This window comes from Molothrus ater, chromosome 2, assembly GCF_012460135.2.
Source record: "Molothrus ater isolate BHLD 08-10-18 breed brown headed cowbird chromosome 2, BPBGC_Mater_1.1, whole genome shotgun sequence".
In the NCBI taxonomy this organism is placed as follows: Eukaryota; Metazoa; Chordata; class Aves; order Passeriformes; family Icteridae; genus Molothrus; species Molothrus ater.
Genome location: NC_050479.2, coordinates 9,124,517 through 9,142,858, shown reverse-complemented (window position 1 = coordinate 9,142,858; position 18,342 = coordinate 9,124,517). Strand labels below are relative to the sequence as shown.

Here is an 18,342-nt window from a genome sequence, read left to right as displayed (position 1 = left end):
ATCTTCCCTTTGTCTCCTCAGCAGGTCATGAGTAATCTTCAGTTTGTAAAAGCAATAAGGCCTGCACTTAGGACATCTAGGGGCAATGAATTCATTTATTAAACCAATTTTAGTCCACACCTAGAGACCTGGAAATCCAATTGTGCCTCTCCTTTTGCCTTTGTGGGTAGGACATCCCTGTTCCCAAACATTAGGACTGTGTGTAAGTAATTAAGCTTTTTATTTAGTTTTTTTTTTATTTAAACAGAATATTTTTGAGTATCCTGGCTTACTCACTTCACAAACAATTGAGGACAACATCCCACATGTGATATCATCTCAGTGATTACACAGAGACAACTGCTCCTTTATCTGCCAAGAATCCCAGGGAGATTCTAGTCTGGAAAATCAGATTTTGTTCACATATGGGCAAGATATCCTTGGCCTACACAATCTCCAAACCTCTTGTTTCTCTTCCTCTGATGTGAAGACTTGTATCCCTTGCTGTGTCATGGGAACACCTCTGCCCTGAGCTGTGGGATGGGTGCTTCCCATGCACTTTCAGTTATTTGAAAGGGTTGGATCTGCCCAGGGAAACTGAGTTGGGCTCCCTGGTGGGCTACAGACCAGGAGAGGTGTTCAGGTGTGGTGCTGCAAAGCAGATTTTATCCTCCTCTTACCTCATCTGAAAGATGTGTGGTGACCTGACCAGATGTGTTTGTTCACAAGTGGGGAAAAGCACTTGGGTTGGTGTGAGGGAAACTGGACAATAAAGGAGCTTAAGGTGGGGTGAATCTTACAGATGAGATTTGACAGCTCTGCATCTCTGGTGGTAAAATTCCTCTTGAGAAAGGAAGAATGAAATGTTGAGAAATGGATTCATTTCTATAGTGTGTCTGTTTATTTGTTTGCCAAATCTATTGAGTAACATTACCAGAACATACCAAAGCTGGCAATGTCTTGGTCAGAAAACCAATGATCTCAAGGTTGATCCTTTCTGTAGAAAAGCACAGTTCAACATGCAACCCCCTTCCCTCCCTATGCACCAAAACAAAGTGCCTCAAGCCGTACTTTAATTCAAGGAAAGTTTAAAATTTTGTAGTTGTTGTTAATGGAGCGGTGCTCCCTGCTTGAACACCACACATTTCCTTGTGGCAGGAGACCTTCCTGAGGATGTTTTGTGCAAGCAGCTCAGCTTCCTGTGGTCTCTCTGTGAGTGCTGCAGTTCATGCTGTGTTTGACCTATGGGCTGGCACAGCTGCACTGCAGAGTTGTGCCATCAAACAGGCAGCTAAACAATGCTGAGTTCAACCAGAAGGTTCTTCCATCTCCCATCCTGAAATGTTTCATAGTGTACTGTGCTCCTCTTTTTAAGAGGCTGTGCAGTAATGCTGCAGGTAGTTTATTTATAAATACAAGAGATGAAGGAGTGGAGGGAGAGGCTGAGAATCTGAATATGTTTGTTAAAACGTGGCTGGGAGTTTCTAGGACTCATTATTTAAGAGAAGTAACTGCCCTTTCTAAGGGTGATCTCTTATTTCAGAAATGTCTTGCAGTTTTCTCAGTAACAGATTAAATATTACAGATTAATCTTGTCTTCAGATACTATTTTCAGCAAGTATTTAACACTGAATTACCCCTACAGAGAGATTACAGGTTGATAAAGGGATCAGGTTAGCTTCTCTTGTTTTGGGTTTGGTCTATAGGTTTTGAGGTAAATTTGAAGCAGTTGAGAAACTTCAATGATTTCTTTCCAAGTGCAATCCCCTCACACTGGGGGAGGATATTTTATTCTTTCAAGGTTCTTTTAATAGCCTGAGGTGTGTTCTTTACAAGGCTGTGCTTCTCATTCAGTAAATAATGTGTAGCAACGACAAAGCTACTTTAGTTGTGTTTAGCTTGTTGTATTTTCAGTTTGTAATGTAGGCTTTTCCTGGATTTTACTGCTTCTCCTGGTACATTATACATCCCTAATAACATTCTCTCTGACTTCAACATTTTTGTTTAAGTTTTGCATATTTTTTAAATCTTACATGAGAAAAAGCTTATAGAAATATCAATCCTCTAGTGTCTCCTAAGAAGATGATGTCTCACAGCTGGAAAGGACATTCAGCTTCCATGACAGACTTTCTCAGTGTCTCTTACTAATCTTCTGTGTGGGAATTATTTTGTTTGGAATAGTGCTGATGCTTGTAAATGAATGTTGTAGAGAAGACTTTCAGATTTCCAGTTGATTTTAGATGCTCTGATGAATAGGAATACGGAAATATAATCTTATTACTTGTAACTGGTTTTCCAGTTTATCAGTTTTCCTGTTCACAATCACTTTTTGTTAAACACAGTCATTGCTCTACAGCTCTGCACTGGTGTGCATGTATTTAAAAATATGTAAAAGATAAATATGGAGGGTTCCCCCTTAAAAAAAATAGGTTTTGTGGCTTTTTGGAGGGAGGAGTATTTGAAAGGGAGGAAGAGGATGAGTGAAGGATTTCTGTTCCCTATAACCAGGTGAAGAATTTTGTACTTCAGGACACAACACTCAAACTGCTGTGTATCCATGAGTTTCTTGAAAACCATATGGGATAATAGATACACTATACACTTGAAAAATCAGGCTGTCTGTTAGTGGAGTGTCAGACATATTTTGAATACCAAAGTGTTTCTCTTCCTGTCCTGCTTTTAACTTACAGGCTTTTAGTTTTCTAAATAAAATTTAATATATCAAAATTGTTATATAAATATCCATGTTTGTACACATGGATACGTGTGTACAAGTAAGATATAAAACCTTCACTAATGAGACATGGGCTTTGTGCTGAATGGTGGAACTTGGAAGAAATTTTGGGCAGCTGCCCTGGCATTATCTTTTCTGAGTGTTGAATGGAACAGAAAATCCTGTGGAAAACAAGATTTTTGGTTGTGTATTTTAAAAATCTTTTCATACTGCCAAATGAGCTGAATGAAAATTGACACATTTTTAAGATGCTGAACAGCTGAAAGCCTGAGGTAGGACCAAAAGCTGTACCTAAGACTTTGTGACTTACAGGTTTGGTTTTGTTCCCTGAAGAATTCCAGGAATATCATTCACAAGAGAGGAATAATTGCTTAGGGGCATTGTGCACACACACACACAGACACACACACACAAAAGCTTAATTGCTGAGAGTTGGAATGTCATTGATTTTCACAAGTGGTAAAGGTAAGGGTTGCTATAGACTATTCACTTAGGATGATCAGAAAGTGTTTTTGTTAAGATGTCTTTTTTGTTTGTGGTTATTTACTCTGCTTTCTGGAAACATTCCTTTAGGGACTCTAAATTAAAGAGGAAAAGTGTGTTTGAACTTGCTGGTTTGCAGTAATCATAGAGGAAAGACTAAAGAAGTAGATAGAGTCAAAACCATGGACTTTTTTAAAACTTGGGGGGTTTATTCTTCAGTCATAAAATAACAGATTTCTAGTCCTGACAGGTTCTTCCCCTTAAGTCTCTGAGGGTACCCAAATGGTTGTCTGTCCCCAAAAGGCTGCTTGTAGGAACACAGGGCAGTATCCACAGGGGAGTGCTGTTCCAAAATCAACAGACTGGAAAGATCACTTGATCTATTATGGAATAAATCACCAAAAAATCAGTCTTTTTCTCTCCCATAGTCATGTCTATTTATCATGTAAGGAGGCTTTTTTTGTCAGAGTATCTTGGAATACAAGGTAATCTGCCCCTGACAAGGTGCATTTAGGAATCCTTTTGAGAGGAATCCCTGCTAGGCTGAGAGCATGAGCTGTGTGCAGCAGAAAGCTGGTACACTGAGTGGGAAAATAACAAAACCTACCCCAAATCTCTGCTCTGAATGAGTCAGTGATTGAATAGATAAATCTTATTAACCTTTTGATAGTCCCAAGCTAAAATTTGTGTCCTTATCACTCCTATGCACTCCCTGCAGGCATCTCTTAAGCTACGGCTGCTGCACATGATATGTGAGGAGAAATGCTCAGCTGTGGAACATGGGTATCTAGCACTGGATCACTGGAAAAAATGTAGCCCTATTCACACTGAAAATTATTAACCAGGCTTCCATAAATATATCCTTAACACTTAAAACCTGTACTGGTAAATGAGGAAATTGGCTTTACAGTCAAGTTGTGATGGGATGGCTGCTGTGGGGTAGCAAGAGGCAGCACCAGTGGCAGGAGACACCACTATCAGCAGCTCCTGATTGTGTTCCAGCCATCCTGGAGGTGTTCTTTCCAGGTGAGGACATGGGGCCACCATCCCTTCTGGGCTGGTAGACTTTGGTTGCCTTCTCTGTGCACACTGACCATCTCAGAGAACTTGTTCTGTCCTGCAAGATTTTTCATAGATTTTCTACTGTAAGTGTCCATCCACTGTGCTTTCTGTCTCAAACCTTGATGACTGAGTAGTTTGACCCTCACATAATGACAAATTTTGATATAATTTCAAGTGGCATAAGCCGTCTGTATTGCAAATGCAATTAAAAGGCTGAAACACTTATTATGCAGATGGCTGCAGTAAATCTTGGCCAAAAGGAGGCAGAAAAAATGCTGCAGAAAGGTCAAGAGGTGATTAATACCCTGTGAATGCAGCTCTGTGCAGTCTTTCTCTTGAATAATTTCTGTTTTCCCATTTCACCTAAAAGCTGGTGACCCACTAGTAGTTTCCTGTGCCCAGCACCTGTTCTTCTGGAAACTTGGACAAGTAGCCCTAGGATGGACAGACAGTCTGGAAGTTCAGTTCCAGGTTCTTGAACTCTTTTGCTTCTGGAGCCACTGGAATTACTCCCTAGAAAGAGGGAGATGTGTATGGTGTGTATGGTATGGCCACAAAGGGAACCTGTAGTGAAGAGACATGATCAAAGGTCTGTGCTGGAGTAGGAGCTGCTTCTTGAGAGCTTCTGGATCTTCCTGCTGTTTGCACAGCACCCACTACTATTATATTATGGAATTGCCTTGGCAGATCACAGCCAGAAGGATAGATGAGAAAGCTTCTGATCCTTTCCTTACAGTTTTCAAAAACTATCATAGTATTGTGTGTATTAGACGCCGTTTGTTTGAAAAATTCAGATTGCTGGCAAAGAATGGTCGAGGCCTCAGGTCTCATAAGGAATTTCTGCAATGGACATCTGGCCTTTCCTGTCATGTTCTCTAAAGTGATCTTGAGGAGTTGCCCCCAGTTCCTCCTGGCTTGGAGCACTTCCCACACAGTGATCCCGTGTGCAGCTCTGAACTTCACTCCTCCAGCCCTGTCCCTGGCTGCTGCTCAGCGACCACTCTTGGAGACTGTGCTGCCAAAGAGTTGTGGTTGCTTTTTGTGCAAAGTAGACAGAAGCCACACAGCCTGTTCAGCAGTGGCAGCTTCAGCTGCATGGCTTTGCCTCAGGGGACATCCATCTGAGGCACTGGATGGGCTGCACTGCATGGGCAGAGCTTTAAAATGGCAATCACAGCCATCCCAGGTGTTCTTCTGGTTTGAATAACAGTGTTCTCAGAGGGATCTGCCACTTTGTCATACAGTGAGTGGAAAAGGATGCTGGTCTGTGCCTGCTGCTGGCAGACAGCCCATTCAGGCTTCTGCTCTGTGGGTTCCTTGGGGTGCTGAGGAGATCCAGCAGCAGAGCCCAGCTCCTCTCTCACTGATCCAACTCTGCTCCTCAGCCATGAACCACACACGGCTGCTCCCCACAGAGCATCTCCTGCTACTTTGGGCTGCTCTGGAGGTGCATTTTGTTGCAAATCTCACCTTGGGAAGCTGAAGGAAAGTACACATAGTCCACTACCTCTTGTGCCCAGCTGGAAGGGATCCTCAGGGCTCTGATAGCTGATGCACAACCCAGACTTCAGACAGACAGCAGTGTCACCTGTGAGAATACATTTTCTAGCTAGGCTTTTGTGAGGCTTTTTCCTGCCTGCCACAAGAATTTTGGAAAATTATATTCTTATATATGCAGACTTTCTGGCCACATTCATTTTGAGGCAGATACTTTGGAGGAACACACTAATGCATTTCATGGTAGATTTAACAGACATCTTACCTTTATTTGCTGCTTGTGGAGAAAAACATTGTAGCATTGTATTTAATGTAAAACAAATCAAGGCAACACTCCAAGCTCATCCCATTCTCTGATTAAGCTGTTTATATCCTCTGGTAGGTGTCTGGACAAATGTCCTTGTGAGCAGCCCATTTTATGCTGGAATTGAGAAGTAGGACACATTTGCTCACATGTTTTGCATTCCTGTGTTTGAGGCAGTCGTGCTTCATCCCTGTCACAGTCAGTGGAGGGAAATGGATGCTCCCAGACAAGGGCTCCTCTGACCTTTGTGAAATGTTTGTATGAAGAAAGATGAGGTGAGTCATGCCCTGGAAATGCCTGGTTCTCTCTGCTGCTTATAGAGAGGGACTGGAGATTAGGTCAGAAGAAATTAGAGAAATCACAGAATAGAGTCATGGTTTGAATCAGAAGGGACCTTTAATGATTACCTGGTCCAAAATCCCCAAACCGTCCTGATCTCCACCCCTACCCTGCACAGGTGAAGCTCCTAAAGACTTTTCACACCTCTACAGAGAGAAGTGATATAATGTATGATGGGATACCTTTGGAATGTGTGGAGATCAAACTTAGATCTTTTCATTAAAATGCAAATCCAGTTGCTCTGGTAAATCAAATAGAAAGTCACTGTCAAGGATAGTGTAAAATGGGTGTTACTACACCACCCTGTTGTGGCAGAAAGGCAAATGAGCACTTGGCACCCAGCAGGCTGAAGTAATGGAGAATAGGGGTTTTCATCTCCTACAGACACACTCCACATGCACCTTTCCTCATTCACACACGAGGTCTGTGTTACCTTCTCCCCAAGCCCAGAGTGGTCTCACTGGCTTGGTGGATGCCTTCCCAAATGGCTCCTCTTGTAGATTCTACTTCCCTCTTCTCTGACTCTGCAGCAGTTCCTCAGCAATCTTCCTGCAGCCCTCTTGCAGAGCTCAGAGAGAATTTCATTTCGGTTAGTTCATGAAGAAAGCAAAATCAATAACAGATTTTTTTTCAAGTGGACTAAAGCTCAGATGAGTCATGAGTTTTTCTGCAAAATGCAATGTTTGCTGAAGTGAAGGCGCTTCCTTTGGAGTACTCTTAGTTCAGCAAATTAATGAAAATATTTGAATTTGAAGATAGAAATAGATTTCTATTGTGTGTTTGAAGAACCATCATCCATTTCTGTGCAACATATATGTCCATTACAGATCTGGTCACAACCTTTATTTTTTCCCCCAGCAGAATTTTGGTGAGCAAATTCTGCTGGGGGAAAAAAATCAAATAAACCTGCTGATATTTCAGTCAATCACTTGTTGCAGTTAAAAGAAACAGATATTTTTATGAGGGAGTCTTGTTAAGTAATGAACACAGTGTACTTGTTCTACCATGCCTTTTCTACTTCATGTCAGATGGAGCCTCCTGTAGCAGTGCTGCAGTACAGACCACTGCCCCAGGGACCTCACCACACCTGGTTGTGGCTGCAGCCTCAAAACCCAGTGAAGAGTCAGGGAACTTAAGGATGATGAATAAAGGTTGTGACCAGATCTGTAATGGACATGAGAGGGGCTTTTGGGTGTCCTGTGTGAGCTGCTCCATTCCTGTGATCCTGGTGTCAAAAGCAATCATGTCATAGCACAATATGTATCAATTTAACTTCCCCTGAACTGTGCTGATATTGTAAAGAAACACTGGTAGTTAGAAAGAAGACTTAGGAATCTTGCTGGCATTGTACTTGCTTTCAATTTCTGCAAGAATTCAATGCCAACAAGTTTTTTCCTGCTCCCAAAACACCATGTCTGTTTTAACATGGGGAAAGGGTGCTACAGATTTTTAAACATAAACAATTGATACATATTCTTGTCTTAGTTAAATTTCATAATGGAGAGTCTTGGTTAAATTCATAATTTATGCATTAAGCAAAATGTGTAAGGTCAGTATTAGAACTTTTTCTACATCTGTGTATAAATCCATTCTATTCTAGACCTCAGTTTACTGCTTCTCTTTCCATTTCATCACAGAAAGTATAAGGATGCAGGGATTAACTTACACGTATTAAGGTAAAGTTCAGTGCTGAATGAATTGCTGCCTTCACACACTGTGACTAAGTAATAACACTGAGATGACTCAAGCCCTAACTCATATTTCATGGCTGATTTAACATTGCACAGATGCTATTTGCTTAACAATAGCAGAAGTATTTTTCCTTCATTCATTCTTTGATTCAGATCTGTTTGGTTTCTTTGATTTGGCAAACTGACGCACTGAATTTTCTTTCTGTTCTTGCCCTGGGAAGTGTCTTCTTTTCTGGCTGAATACTCAGCCAGGAAGGTAAACCATATTTACCCAATCATGAGCAAAACAAAAGAAAAAGGTTGCCACCCTATTGTGTCATTCTTCCCACTCCTTGCATCCTGTTTGTAAATAAATTATTTTAAACATGACAGATTCCCCTGAGTCTTCTCTTAATATAGAAAAGATTCTTAGATATTTGTTTATTCCAGAGCATCTCTGAAGGAGTTAAATTCGTTCATTGTTTTGTAGGATCTCTAGGGAGCATGAGCTTATGTTCCCCAACAAACTGCCTGGTGTTCTCCCTACCTGTGGTTTGTTCTGCACTTGATCCCTGCCTGAATGGCTGCTGCGTTTTTCCCAGTTTGAAAAATCAGCCAAGCTTGTTGGGGTGGCAGCCAGCAGTGTCTCTAGTGAGCTTTCTCTGGGCACTGCTGTTCTCTGTTCCTGGGGGTTGTAGCCTGACTGTGCAGTTACATGAGCCTAAATTTCTACAGCAGGGAAACAGAAAATGTAATTTCTTTTTTTTTTTTTATTTTATTTTTTTTTTTTTTTTGGTGTTACTCAATGCTTTCTATCAGGGCTGAAAACAATCAGGGTGAGACCTTTAAAAGGAGTAATGTTTAATGGATGGTCAGGTTGCCAGTGCTGAGCTTAGTCCTAGCTCTCTTATTTGCACAGTCAGGCAAGCTAATTTACTGCTTTCTTACACAGCAAGGTCTGCTCCATAGACTTAATGAGCTTTAACTTTATTGCTTTAGTCTTTAAACACTCATGATTTTGGTTTGGGAATATTATTACAGTAATTGTAGAAATTAGATATAGCTTGCAGGCATTGCCTGTGGTTGCAGAGATCTGCACTCCTGCAGGGAGGGACATGACAGCCCTGCCAAGACATTTCCAGACAGCTGGAATTGTGCCCAACCTGAAAAATGAACTGCTTCTGAATCCATTGGGTTTGTTTGATTAACAAATCTGAGTTTTTCTAATTACTCTGAAGTCAAACACACTCATGCTGCTCTGGTTAGAAAGCAGCAGACACAAGGAATCATATTTTCAGCTTCTCTCTCAGCCTGTGCTCATTCCAGTGCACTTGATACCAACTTGTGCTTTAAATGACTCTTCAAACAGTGTTGCTGTCACTCAGACATGATCCTTTCTTTATTGCAATACATGACTTCCAGGTCTTACTCTAAAGGTCTTTGAGGACTGCTCTTAGCCAAAGAACCTGCTCACTATTTACATTGTAATACTGACCAGAGCTCTCATTCAGTCTAATCCATGTGCAATTAACCAAGATCACATTCAGCAAGTGTGGCTTGGTTTTCCTTTCTTGCCACTTGACTTTGGTGTCTTGACTGGCTCTATCTCACCTCACAAATTTGTCAATTTTGTGCAACAAGCATTTCCTGGTCCTTCAGTACCTGCTGACACTTGGTTTGCTCACCTGGGCGTGTGCCCTCTGCAAATACATTGCTGGGAAGTGAAGCTGGTTTTTCTTGCTCCTGTTCATGGCATTCTGCAAGCAGCATGCTTAAGTGAGAGCAGGAGAAACCAAGCTGGACACTACAGTTTCAGCATGGTAAGCTTTACATTTGTACATTTTTATGTCTTCCTGCCATTTGATTAGAATTAATGTGGGCAGCCTCTCCCCTCCTTCTTCCATCATTGGCTTACATATGGCTGTGGGCCTCAGAAAGGAGGAAAACAGCTGTGGATGTGGATGTGGACCATGCTTTGATGGCTACCTACTGATGCCACCTTAATTTTGAGTTTTACTTCAGACCCCTGTGTGAATGAACTCAGCATACAGAGGATTTGAGTGTTTTAAGCAGCACCTGTATGATATGTGCCTCTTTTCATTTGAGTGTTGGAGCTGTGTGCACTGGATTTAGATTCACCATGCTGTGATCCACAGTGCCAGCACTGAGCTGGGAGGTGGAACCTGTGACTTCCTGAAGCATAGGGGAGAGTCAGTAATGGCATTAATCCTGTTCCTGTGGAGTTTCCAGCTAGGCTGTTGTACCTCATGCAGCTTTGGTTCAAGCAGTGATTGGTGCCTTGTCAGGACATAATCCAACTCAGCTTCCTAAGTGGCAAAAGCCAATTACAGCCACCACACCATGCTGCATTCAGCTGCTCTTGGTAGGCATTTCCTTACCAGTATGAAGATACAGTTTGTGCCTATCCTAAATACACCCATGCTAGTAAATATATGTAGTGCAAACAATATTTCTCTGCTGGCAAAGAATTTCCAGGTGGAGGCTCTGTCACTCAGTGTGAGGCAATGCTGTGGTTCCTGTGCCACTGCAGTCACTGCATGTGGAAAATGTTGCCTCTGTTGCTGAGTCACTAAATTGTTCCAGGTCCTGGCTTCCAGCTAAGTAAACATAATGGTTCAGCAGTGGGAACAATTTCCTGCATCAGGCAATTTGATGACAGAGCCATTGAAGAAAAGAGGATAGTTCCCCTCCCTTCCTTTCAGCTCTGTCTCTAGAGGGCAGGATGCTTCTCCTCCTTCCCAGGAAGATGGGGGAGAGATGAAGCAGAGGTGTTTTGGGGTGCAGGTGACAGCTGTCTTGCTGGGCTGGGGGGGATGCCCATGGCAGGAACATTGATGGTTGCTGTGCCTGTAGTAACTGCAAACCTCACTGACTGAAGTGGATTCACCATAATTCCTGTGCCTCTGGACTGGTGCCCCTCAGGGAGGTTCAGTTTTGGGGGTGCTGTAATTGTCACAAGCAAATTTGTGGCTACAGTTAGCAAAAATAAATGGTGTGTTCTTCCACACAGTAAAGCGCTTTTTTTCCTCCTTTTTTGTGTTGTTGTTGTTTATTTTTTAGGCAATCCTTAATTCTTTTGTCTTGGGAGGGTGAGCAAATGCTCTCTGGATAGACATGGTACCTGTGTGCAGTGGATGCAGTTATTTGCAGGATAAACTGTACCTTTTTATTAATTTTTGTCTAATTTTGCTGTCTTATGCTAATAAGTGCATGTTATTTCTAATGTATCTTCCCTCAACAATAGCTTCAGAGAGTAAAACTCCATTCTAGAGATACTTTTCTCTGGGAGTAAGAGAACTAGCAAAAGCATTGGGGAAATTCTCACTAAGCATCTTTTCTACCCTTCCCATGAGGCAAGGGATAACAACCACCTGCTTGAGAAGCTCACTTCCATACAGCCTTGGGATTATGTCACAGTGGAGCAGGAATGAAAGAGGTGTCTCCTTCCTCTGCACACCTGATATCAGACCTTTGCTTTACTTTGATTTAAGAAATTAATGTTCTCTCTACATATTGTATGGAGATTAGAACAAAGCCCATCCTTTTAGGGGAGGTTTGCATTTTTCCCAGTGTCCTAATTCCCATTTTAGTGCTCCTCAAACGGCTCTGTTGTGTGAAATCTTGACTCACTTTAGGATGAAAACAACTACATTTCCTAATCAGCCCCAGGACTGCTTAATAAAACATCACAAGTCTGTTAAAAGGAGCATTGTCACCTTTTAAAGGCTGGCTGACTGGTTTTGTTTTTGAGCCCTAGGTTGATTAATGATTCAGCTTTTGTCAGCTAATTTATTCTGGGCCATTTAGAGAGAGAGCAAAAGTAGCCAGGAAAGGAGAAGAGCAAATTTTCCTATTAATTTTCCTATTCTTAAATTGAAATACAGGCCTGGTCTCTAATAATGTGTTGTCTAAAGCAGGGAAGTCTTAAGTGGTAGATTATTAAAAACAATGTCTCTTTACCCATTAGTCTCCTTTCCAATAGAGCAAATGTTCCTGCAGCTGTGCTGTCACTGTTCTGTTTAACAACTACGTGTGCCACAGAGGGTAGGGGGCCAGACCAGGGGATCTCCTGTGAGGTGGGGGTGGTTTTGGCACATCTTGTACCAGCACAAGGCAGAACATGCAGCAGCCTTTAGAGCTTCAACACAGAATCTGCCTAATTAGGCAGGAGTGATGGAGAATGCAGGACCAAGGATTTTTTACTAGATCTGCTTCCTTAGGGGTAAAGATATCTGCAACATCTTCAGTCCTAAAAAATAGCCTGGCAAGGGTAATATTGTCTAAGAATTATAAAAGAATTGGGAAAACCTGTTTTATGCAAAGTTAACTGCTGCCACTACTTCAGCTAGCCTGGGGAACAGAATTTTATCTAGGCAGAGATCATGAGTGTAACATGTTTAGAAGGAAGCCTGTCAGAGCAAAGAGGAGTCTCTCTTGAGGTATTTGCTGAAGTTTCATCAGGGATGAAGTATCTGGTAAGGAAATCATGTTTTTGAGTGGCAATTTCATGGTGCAGAAGAAAATCTGGAAGGTGAGGTGAGTCTGAATCTTCCTGCCAGCTCTCTGGTAGGTGCACATGTGTTGGACAGGTGGCAGGCAGGAAAACTGGGCTGCTCCAGCATCAGCTCTGTTACTGCAGCCTGAACACAAAACCTGAATTGCTGGTGTGCTCAGTGTGCTGGAGCTGTTCCCCCACCAAAGCAATGAAGTAATTGGAGAATGCTGCTTTTTGAGGCTCTCATTGGTGAGGTTTATATCTTCTACTGAGGATGAGACCATTATACAGGCAGCCATCCTGGTTCTGTAGGAGGATTCTGTTGCTAACTGACAATGTATTTTAATCTACATAAAACTGGTTGAATACACACTTATATTTCCTGATAGCTGCCAAATCCCTCTGTTAGGTGATAAGGACAGTTAAAATCCACAAGGTTTTTGTCATAGACGTGGCTGAAGGAAAAATTGCATGGAATGTTCAGTAAAAAACAGAAAGAAACCACACAAACCATTGTGAATAGATTTCAACTGCAACTGATTATACTCATTCCATGAGAATAGAATCTACTACAAACATATTTCTGTTAATGTGGGTAACATTAATGTAATTTATGTCTGTCTGTCCATCTGATAAATTTCATATTGCTCTGCATTGTTCACTATGTTGCAAACTCTGATGTAGTTTCTGTTGTCTTTACAAACAAGACTATAATGATTTCTAGTCAAGATCACAGAGTTCACCACAATACAGTTGTCAGCATGAGATACCAGAATTTTGTTGAATAGACCACTGTGTTTTGGGATTTCTTCCCTGTAAGAAATGAAATGGAATGATCTTTCAGCTGACTTACATCTGGCCAGGAGTGTTTAGCACTCTCTGAAATTTTGTCTGACTTATCTGACAGTTTGTGGTCTCATCACTCCTACCAGTGCTTAGTTCTGCTCTGGGCTCTGTGTATTTGACCCTCCTGGTGGCAAATGAAATAACTGGATTCCCAATCATGGCTTTAGAAATTTTGGATGTCATGTGTGCCTCCCTGCACTGAGAGAAAAATCTCCCAGGACATTCAAGGATTAGCAACGCACTTAGTCAAAGGGTGTCGTGAACGGCGGAAGAAATGCCTCACACAATATGCGTGAATTGCAAATCCCAAAGTTTATTGAAAGCTCACACATATTTATATTGGTGTTAATGAAGCTTATACATATTGCAAAAGCTGAGCTCATTATTGGTTAAAGCACACTTAGATCAACCACACCTACTTCTATGCTCTAATGATTATTTTGTTTCTATGTTTACATTCTTATAGCTTCTCTACCTAGGATATCTTCATTTTCTGGCAAGCGATTTTCTCCCCCATCTTCCCGTTTCAGCGAAGGTCACTATGACCTTTGTCAGTGATTGGACACCGGTTACATAATTCCCAGCTTGTTTCCCCTATCCTTATCCATCGGTATCACATCGAAGTGGCCTTTCTCAGCTAGCCAATTATCCAAAAAGCTCTCCACAAAAGGGAATATTTGAGGCTTTTGTATGGTCTGGTAGGAGTACTAATCTCTTTAGAGTTAAAAGAAAAGCTGAGAAGAAATTACTAGATGTCAAGTTAAACTTATCAAGCAGTTTTTATCTTCCCTGAATTCCCAGTGCCAGAATATCTCACAAGGTAGAGTGTTCTTGGCAGCCTGCTTGCCATCCCATTGCACTGGGGTTCTGCAAGAGCCCTGCTTACCTGTAGCACATCATCAACCCAATAATGGGTTAATAATGGGTCAGAGATAGTTTTTAACACTTTTGTTGTCCCTAATTTCTAATTGCTTCACTCAGTCTTTCCCCTTTCCCTCTTGGCTTTCCATTTCCAATAAAACCTTGTCCTTTTTTCCCCAGTTAAAAATAAGAAAAGCCTGTGAAAATAATGCTTCATGTCACCCATGCTGCTCCTGCAAGGAAAATCAGCAAACAGAATTTCAGAGCTCCTTGACCAGACAAACAATGACTCTGGGAGATTTGTGTGGATGCCCCATGCTCCCCAGGATGCTGATGTTATGATCTGCTTGGGTTAAAAGTGCTTTCCCCAGGCATTTTTCTAAGCAGTTCAAGGAAGAACCTGACCTTCTTGATAATAACAAAGAGTTCACATGTTGGATTTTTCCTTTTGCTTACAAGTAACTTGGTCTTATGGTATGAACAGAAGCATCTTTTTTAAGAATTGAAGAACAAACTTAATGATTCAGCATTGGGGTTTTTTGGGGTGTGTGTGTGTTGTTTTTTTCTATTAAAATAAATGCAGAGAATAAAAGTATTTTTTTTTCCATGTGTGTTTTTATTACTTAGCTGTTGTATGTCTAAGACAACAATCTAACCAAAAGTATTTGTCTATGGTGTGCTTGTTTCCCAATTTTCAGTGATAAGAAGCTCAAAACTGGCACTTCTGACTTTTATTTCTGCCTTGCAATGACTTGTGTGCTTCAGTTTGTGTATCACCTTCCTGTCCTGTGTTCTTACTGATGAAAGTGACCTGATAGTTGGATCTGTATTGCAGAAACAGTGATTTTTTTTATTCTTTTCTTAGGAAAAAACACCAAACTTTTATGCTGGTTGTGTATGAGTAGCCCCTCATAAGTCTGTAGGCCATTCTTCAGTGGCTTCCAAACCATTGCTAGATTTAGCTCTTGTCAAATAAGACTGATGGTAATTTCAAAATCACCCACACAATTTGTTTTGACTTTCAGGTAGTTTGATATAAATATTCCCAGTGATTTTGTGGCTCCAAACTACAATTCTTCAGGAAGCTGATTCTGCAGCTGAAGTGGATGAAATCTGAAGGCTTGGAGTGAGCATCAGCCAGGACCCAAGGGCCTTCAACAACCAGGAACACGACTGCCTTTCCCAAGGAAGAAACAAAGGAGAAACTTTGATTTCTTGTGTAGCTGGAAGGCAAAGCAATACAATCTTGACACCCAGCTAATTTAAAGAAGCATTTTTCAAAATACCTCTTGACTGTGTGGATCTTGTAACTGTGCCACAAAGGTGCCTTTGGAGCTGTGCAAATAAATCCTTGCAGTATTGATTGGCAAAAGTGGTCATTGCTGGAGTGGCTGTGGAAGGACCATGACAAAGCACTCAGAGATCATCAATTTGTCATTTCTGTTGGAACACGAGAGGGAAACAATCTTGGGAGTATTGAAGAGAGATGAGTACTTGAAAAAAGTTGAAGATAAAAGAATCAGGTAATCCTTTTTGTTGTTGCTTTTGCATATATGGTTGGTAGGTGTTTTTGTGGTACCCAGTGAAGGTTTTCTACATGCCTCATACAAGGATGAGTGCTGCAAGGGGACACTGGTAATTTTAAGTTCAAGTAAAGTGTGTTAAAAAGAAAATTGCTCTCTAATATGGTTCTCAGGAAACAAAAATCATGTGCATTGCTTCAAGACAAAAGTACAAGAAAGATAACAAGTGCAAAAACACGCAGAAGTGTTTTTTAAATTTCAGATTGTGTAAATTAATCTGGTTTGGATGAATTTACCCCTGTTTTAGGGGGTAAGTTCAGGGGGAATTTAGGGGAAGTTTTAGTAAGGCTCTTGAACTCTCCTCCTTTGAGAGGAGCTGCACACAGAGCCTGTCTTCAGAGCTGGCTGAGGGACAGAAGTTTGGAAGGTGTCAGAGGGACGGGAATTTGGCATCTGCCTCTGTTCAGGACTTCCTACAGCATGGAACAAATGCATGATGGTGTCCTTCTTTCTGTTGTGGTGCTTACAGAATAGGGAGGAAGGACACTTCATTTTTCAAATTACTTAGATTTACTAATAAATAAAATTTAAAATCTCAGGTATTTATCTCAAAAGTCACTGTTGGGAGAAGTAGTCTCAGGGTATTAATAAAGACCATGTGTTCTTTTTCTATTCCTAAAAGTAAAACCCAAAGTCCAGAGAACAATGTGAAGAGGCAGGTTGAGTCAGCAGTTTTAGAAAGCTCAGTTTGAGTTGGTTCAGCTGTCAGTTCTGGAAATGTCCCTGTGCTTTTCAAGGATGGTTTGGCTGCTTCATTTCACTTCCCCCCACTGCCCTTTTGGAGTTTCACACAGTTTGGATCTGAGAAAGAGGCTTAGTGTGGATGGATGCAGCACTTGGTGTTGGTGAGGCTGCTGAATATAACAAGTGACAGAAGGAAAATTTCCAGCCTTTGCTGGTTTCTGTCCATGAATCCCAAGGCCAGGCTGCATTGTTCTTCCCTTTGATTTTCTAAAAACATTTTAGGCATTGTGCAAAGACATTTTAGACATTGCAAAGGTGCGTGTTCAGCAGCTGCTGAAGCTTCTACTATTTAAAATCATTATTTCAAAATAATTGGAAAATTAATAATTTGAAAATTAATGGAAATTTAATTAATTTACATTATTTGGAAATCTATGCAGAGTTAGCCACAAGTTTTGAAAGCTTTTCTCCTTCAACTGAACCCACTCTGAGTGCAATGCCCCTGTTGGTGTGCAGCCCATTTACCTGGGGGAGCACAGTGGCTGATCTGATAGGAGGGGCTGAAAACTGGTGTTTCTTTAAGTTGGTGTGGGCAAATTAATCATTTTGTCTCCTTAATGGTTTGTGAGACGAAAAAGAAAACAGATGGAGCACTGTTTGTTCCAGAGCATTCTGCTCTGTTTAGTAATAAAATAAAAATTTCAAATAAATTATTTTGGTTTCCTGAGGTGGTGGCCTTGGAAATGTGTGATGTGCCAATAATCATCTGTTAAAGGCATCAGTATGGAGAGTATCAGATCACTGGATTCCTAAAGCCCCTGAAAGCTTTATTCTACTATTGCAATTTCCCAATCTCAAATGGGAATTTGCAACTCCTGTGGTTTTGTGGGTTTTTTTGCTTTGTTTCATTTGGTTAGTCTGGGTTTTCTATTATTGCTGCTGTCTTTTTTTTTTTTTTTTTAATATGATGTCTTAACCCCCCAGTTTTCTGCTTTTTATGGCATTGCTGGAATTTACTCTGCCAAATCTGCTGAACTTGCAGCACCCTGGGAGGGGACAGTTCAGCACAGTTCAGTGAAGTCACAGGTGGCATTGGCTTATCAGTATTTTGGTAAAAAAGCACCCCAAGAAAAATACTCAAAATCAAGCTAATCTGAAATAAAATGCTAATTAGAATAACTAATGATGCAATGTGGTGCTTATGCACACTTCTAGCACCTGTGTGTGAAACAATGGGCTTCCTATTTATTGTCACTAGACCATACTTTGCCTGATAACAGTGGAATGTGGCCTATAAAAGAGTTCCAGAGTATAAAACTATAAAGAATTTGGTAGCTAACTGCTTCCTATGAGGCTTTTTAATTTTTCTTTCTCAGTACAACTTGGCAAGGATCTATAATCATGGCTTATAAGCATACTACAGGGGAACATTTGTTGTCTTTAAAATTCCATTTGGTACAATCTGTTATACACTTTATTGAAGTACTTTGCAGAAGAGCAAGTCCCTTTTTATTTATTTTCAAGGCATTTTCCACTCTGGGAAGAAGCTTACTTGTACATTGTACTGAGGAATTCTTGTTATCCTGTTCCACTCTTTCTGAATCTATCTTGACAATTTTTGTTTTTTCTCTTCCTATTTGTTTTCAAAAGCCCTTGTAACTTAAAAAGACCTTTCTATTCATTGTGAAAGCAATGATAAATGTGGGAGGATGTTCTAATAATGAAATTGTTAAGGGTTGTTTTTACTATGGCTGCTCATACTTGTTTTCTGGAGTGCAGTTGGC

General features: G+C 41.0%; 1 protein-coding gene across 5 annotated transcripts in view; it reads left to right on the top strand.

The window, feature by feature from the left end:
• The window catches only part of SYTL5 (synaptotagmin like 5), an 81,626-nt gene that overhangs the window by 11,200 nt on the left and 52,084 nt on the right, over window positions 1-18,342 (top strand). For 4 of the 5 annotated variants that reach the window (XM_036383006.2, XM_036383035.2, XM_036383000.2 and 1 more), the window contains exon 2: window positions 15,317-15,814. In XM_036383006.2, coding sequence (XP_036238899.1) covers window positions 15,696-15,814 — 119 coding nt within the window. In that variant the 5' untranslated portion in view covers window positions 15,317-15,695. The remainder of the gene's footprint in view (window positions 1-15,316; window positions 15,815-18,342) is intronic. The other variant, XM_036383016.2, reaches the window with a different exon arrangement.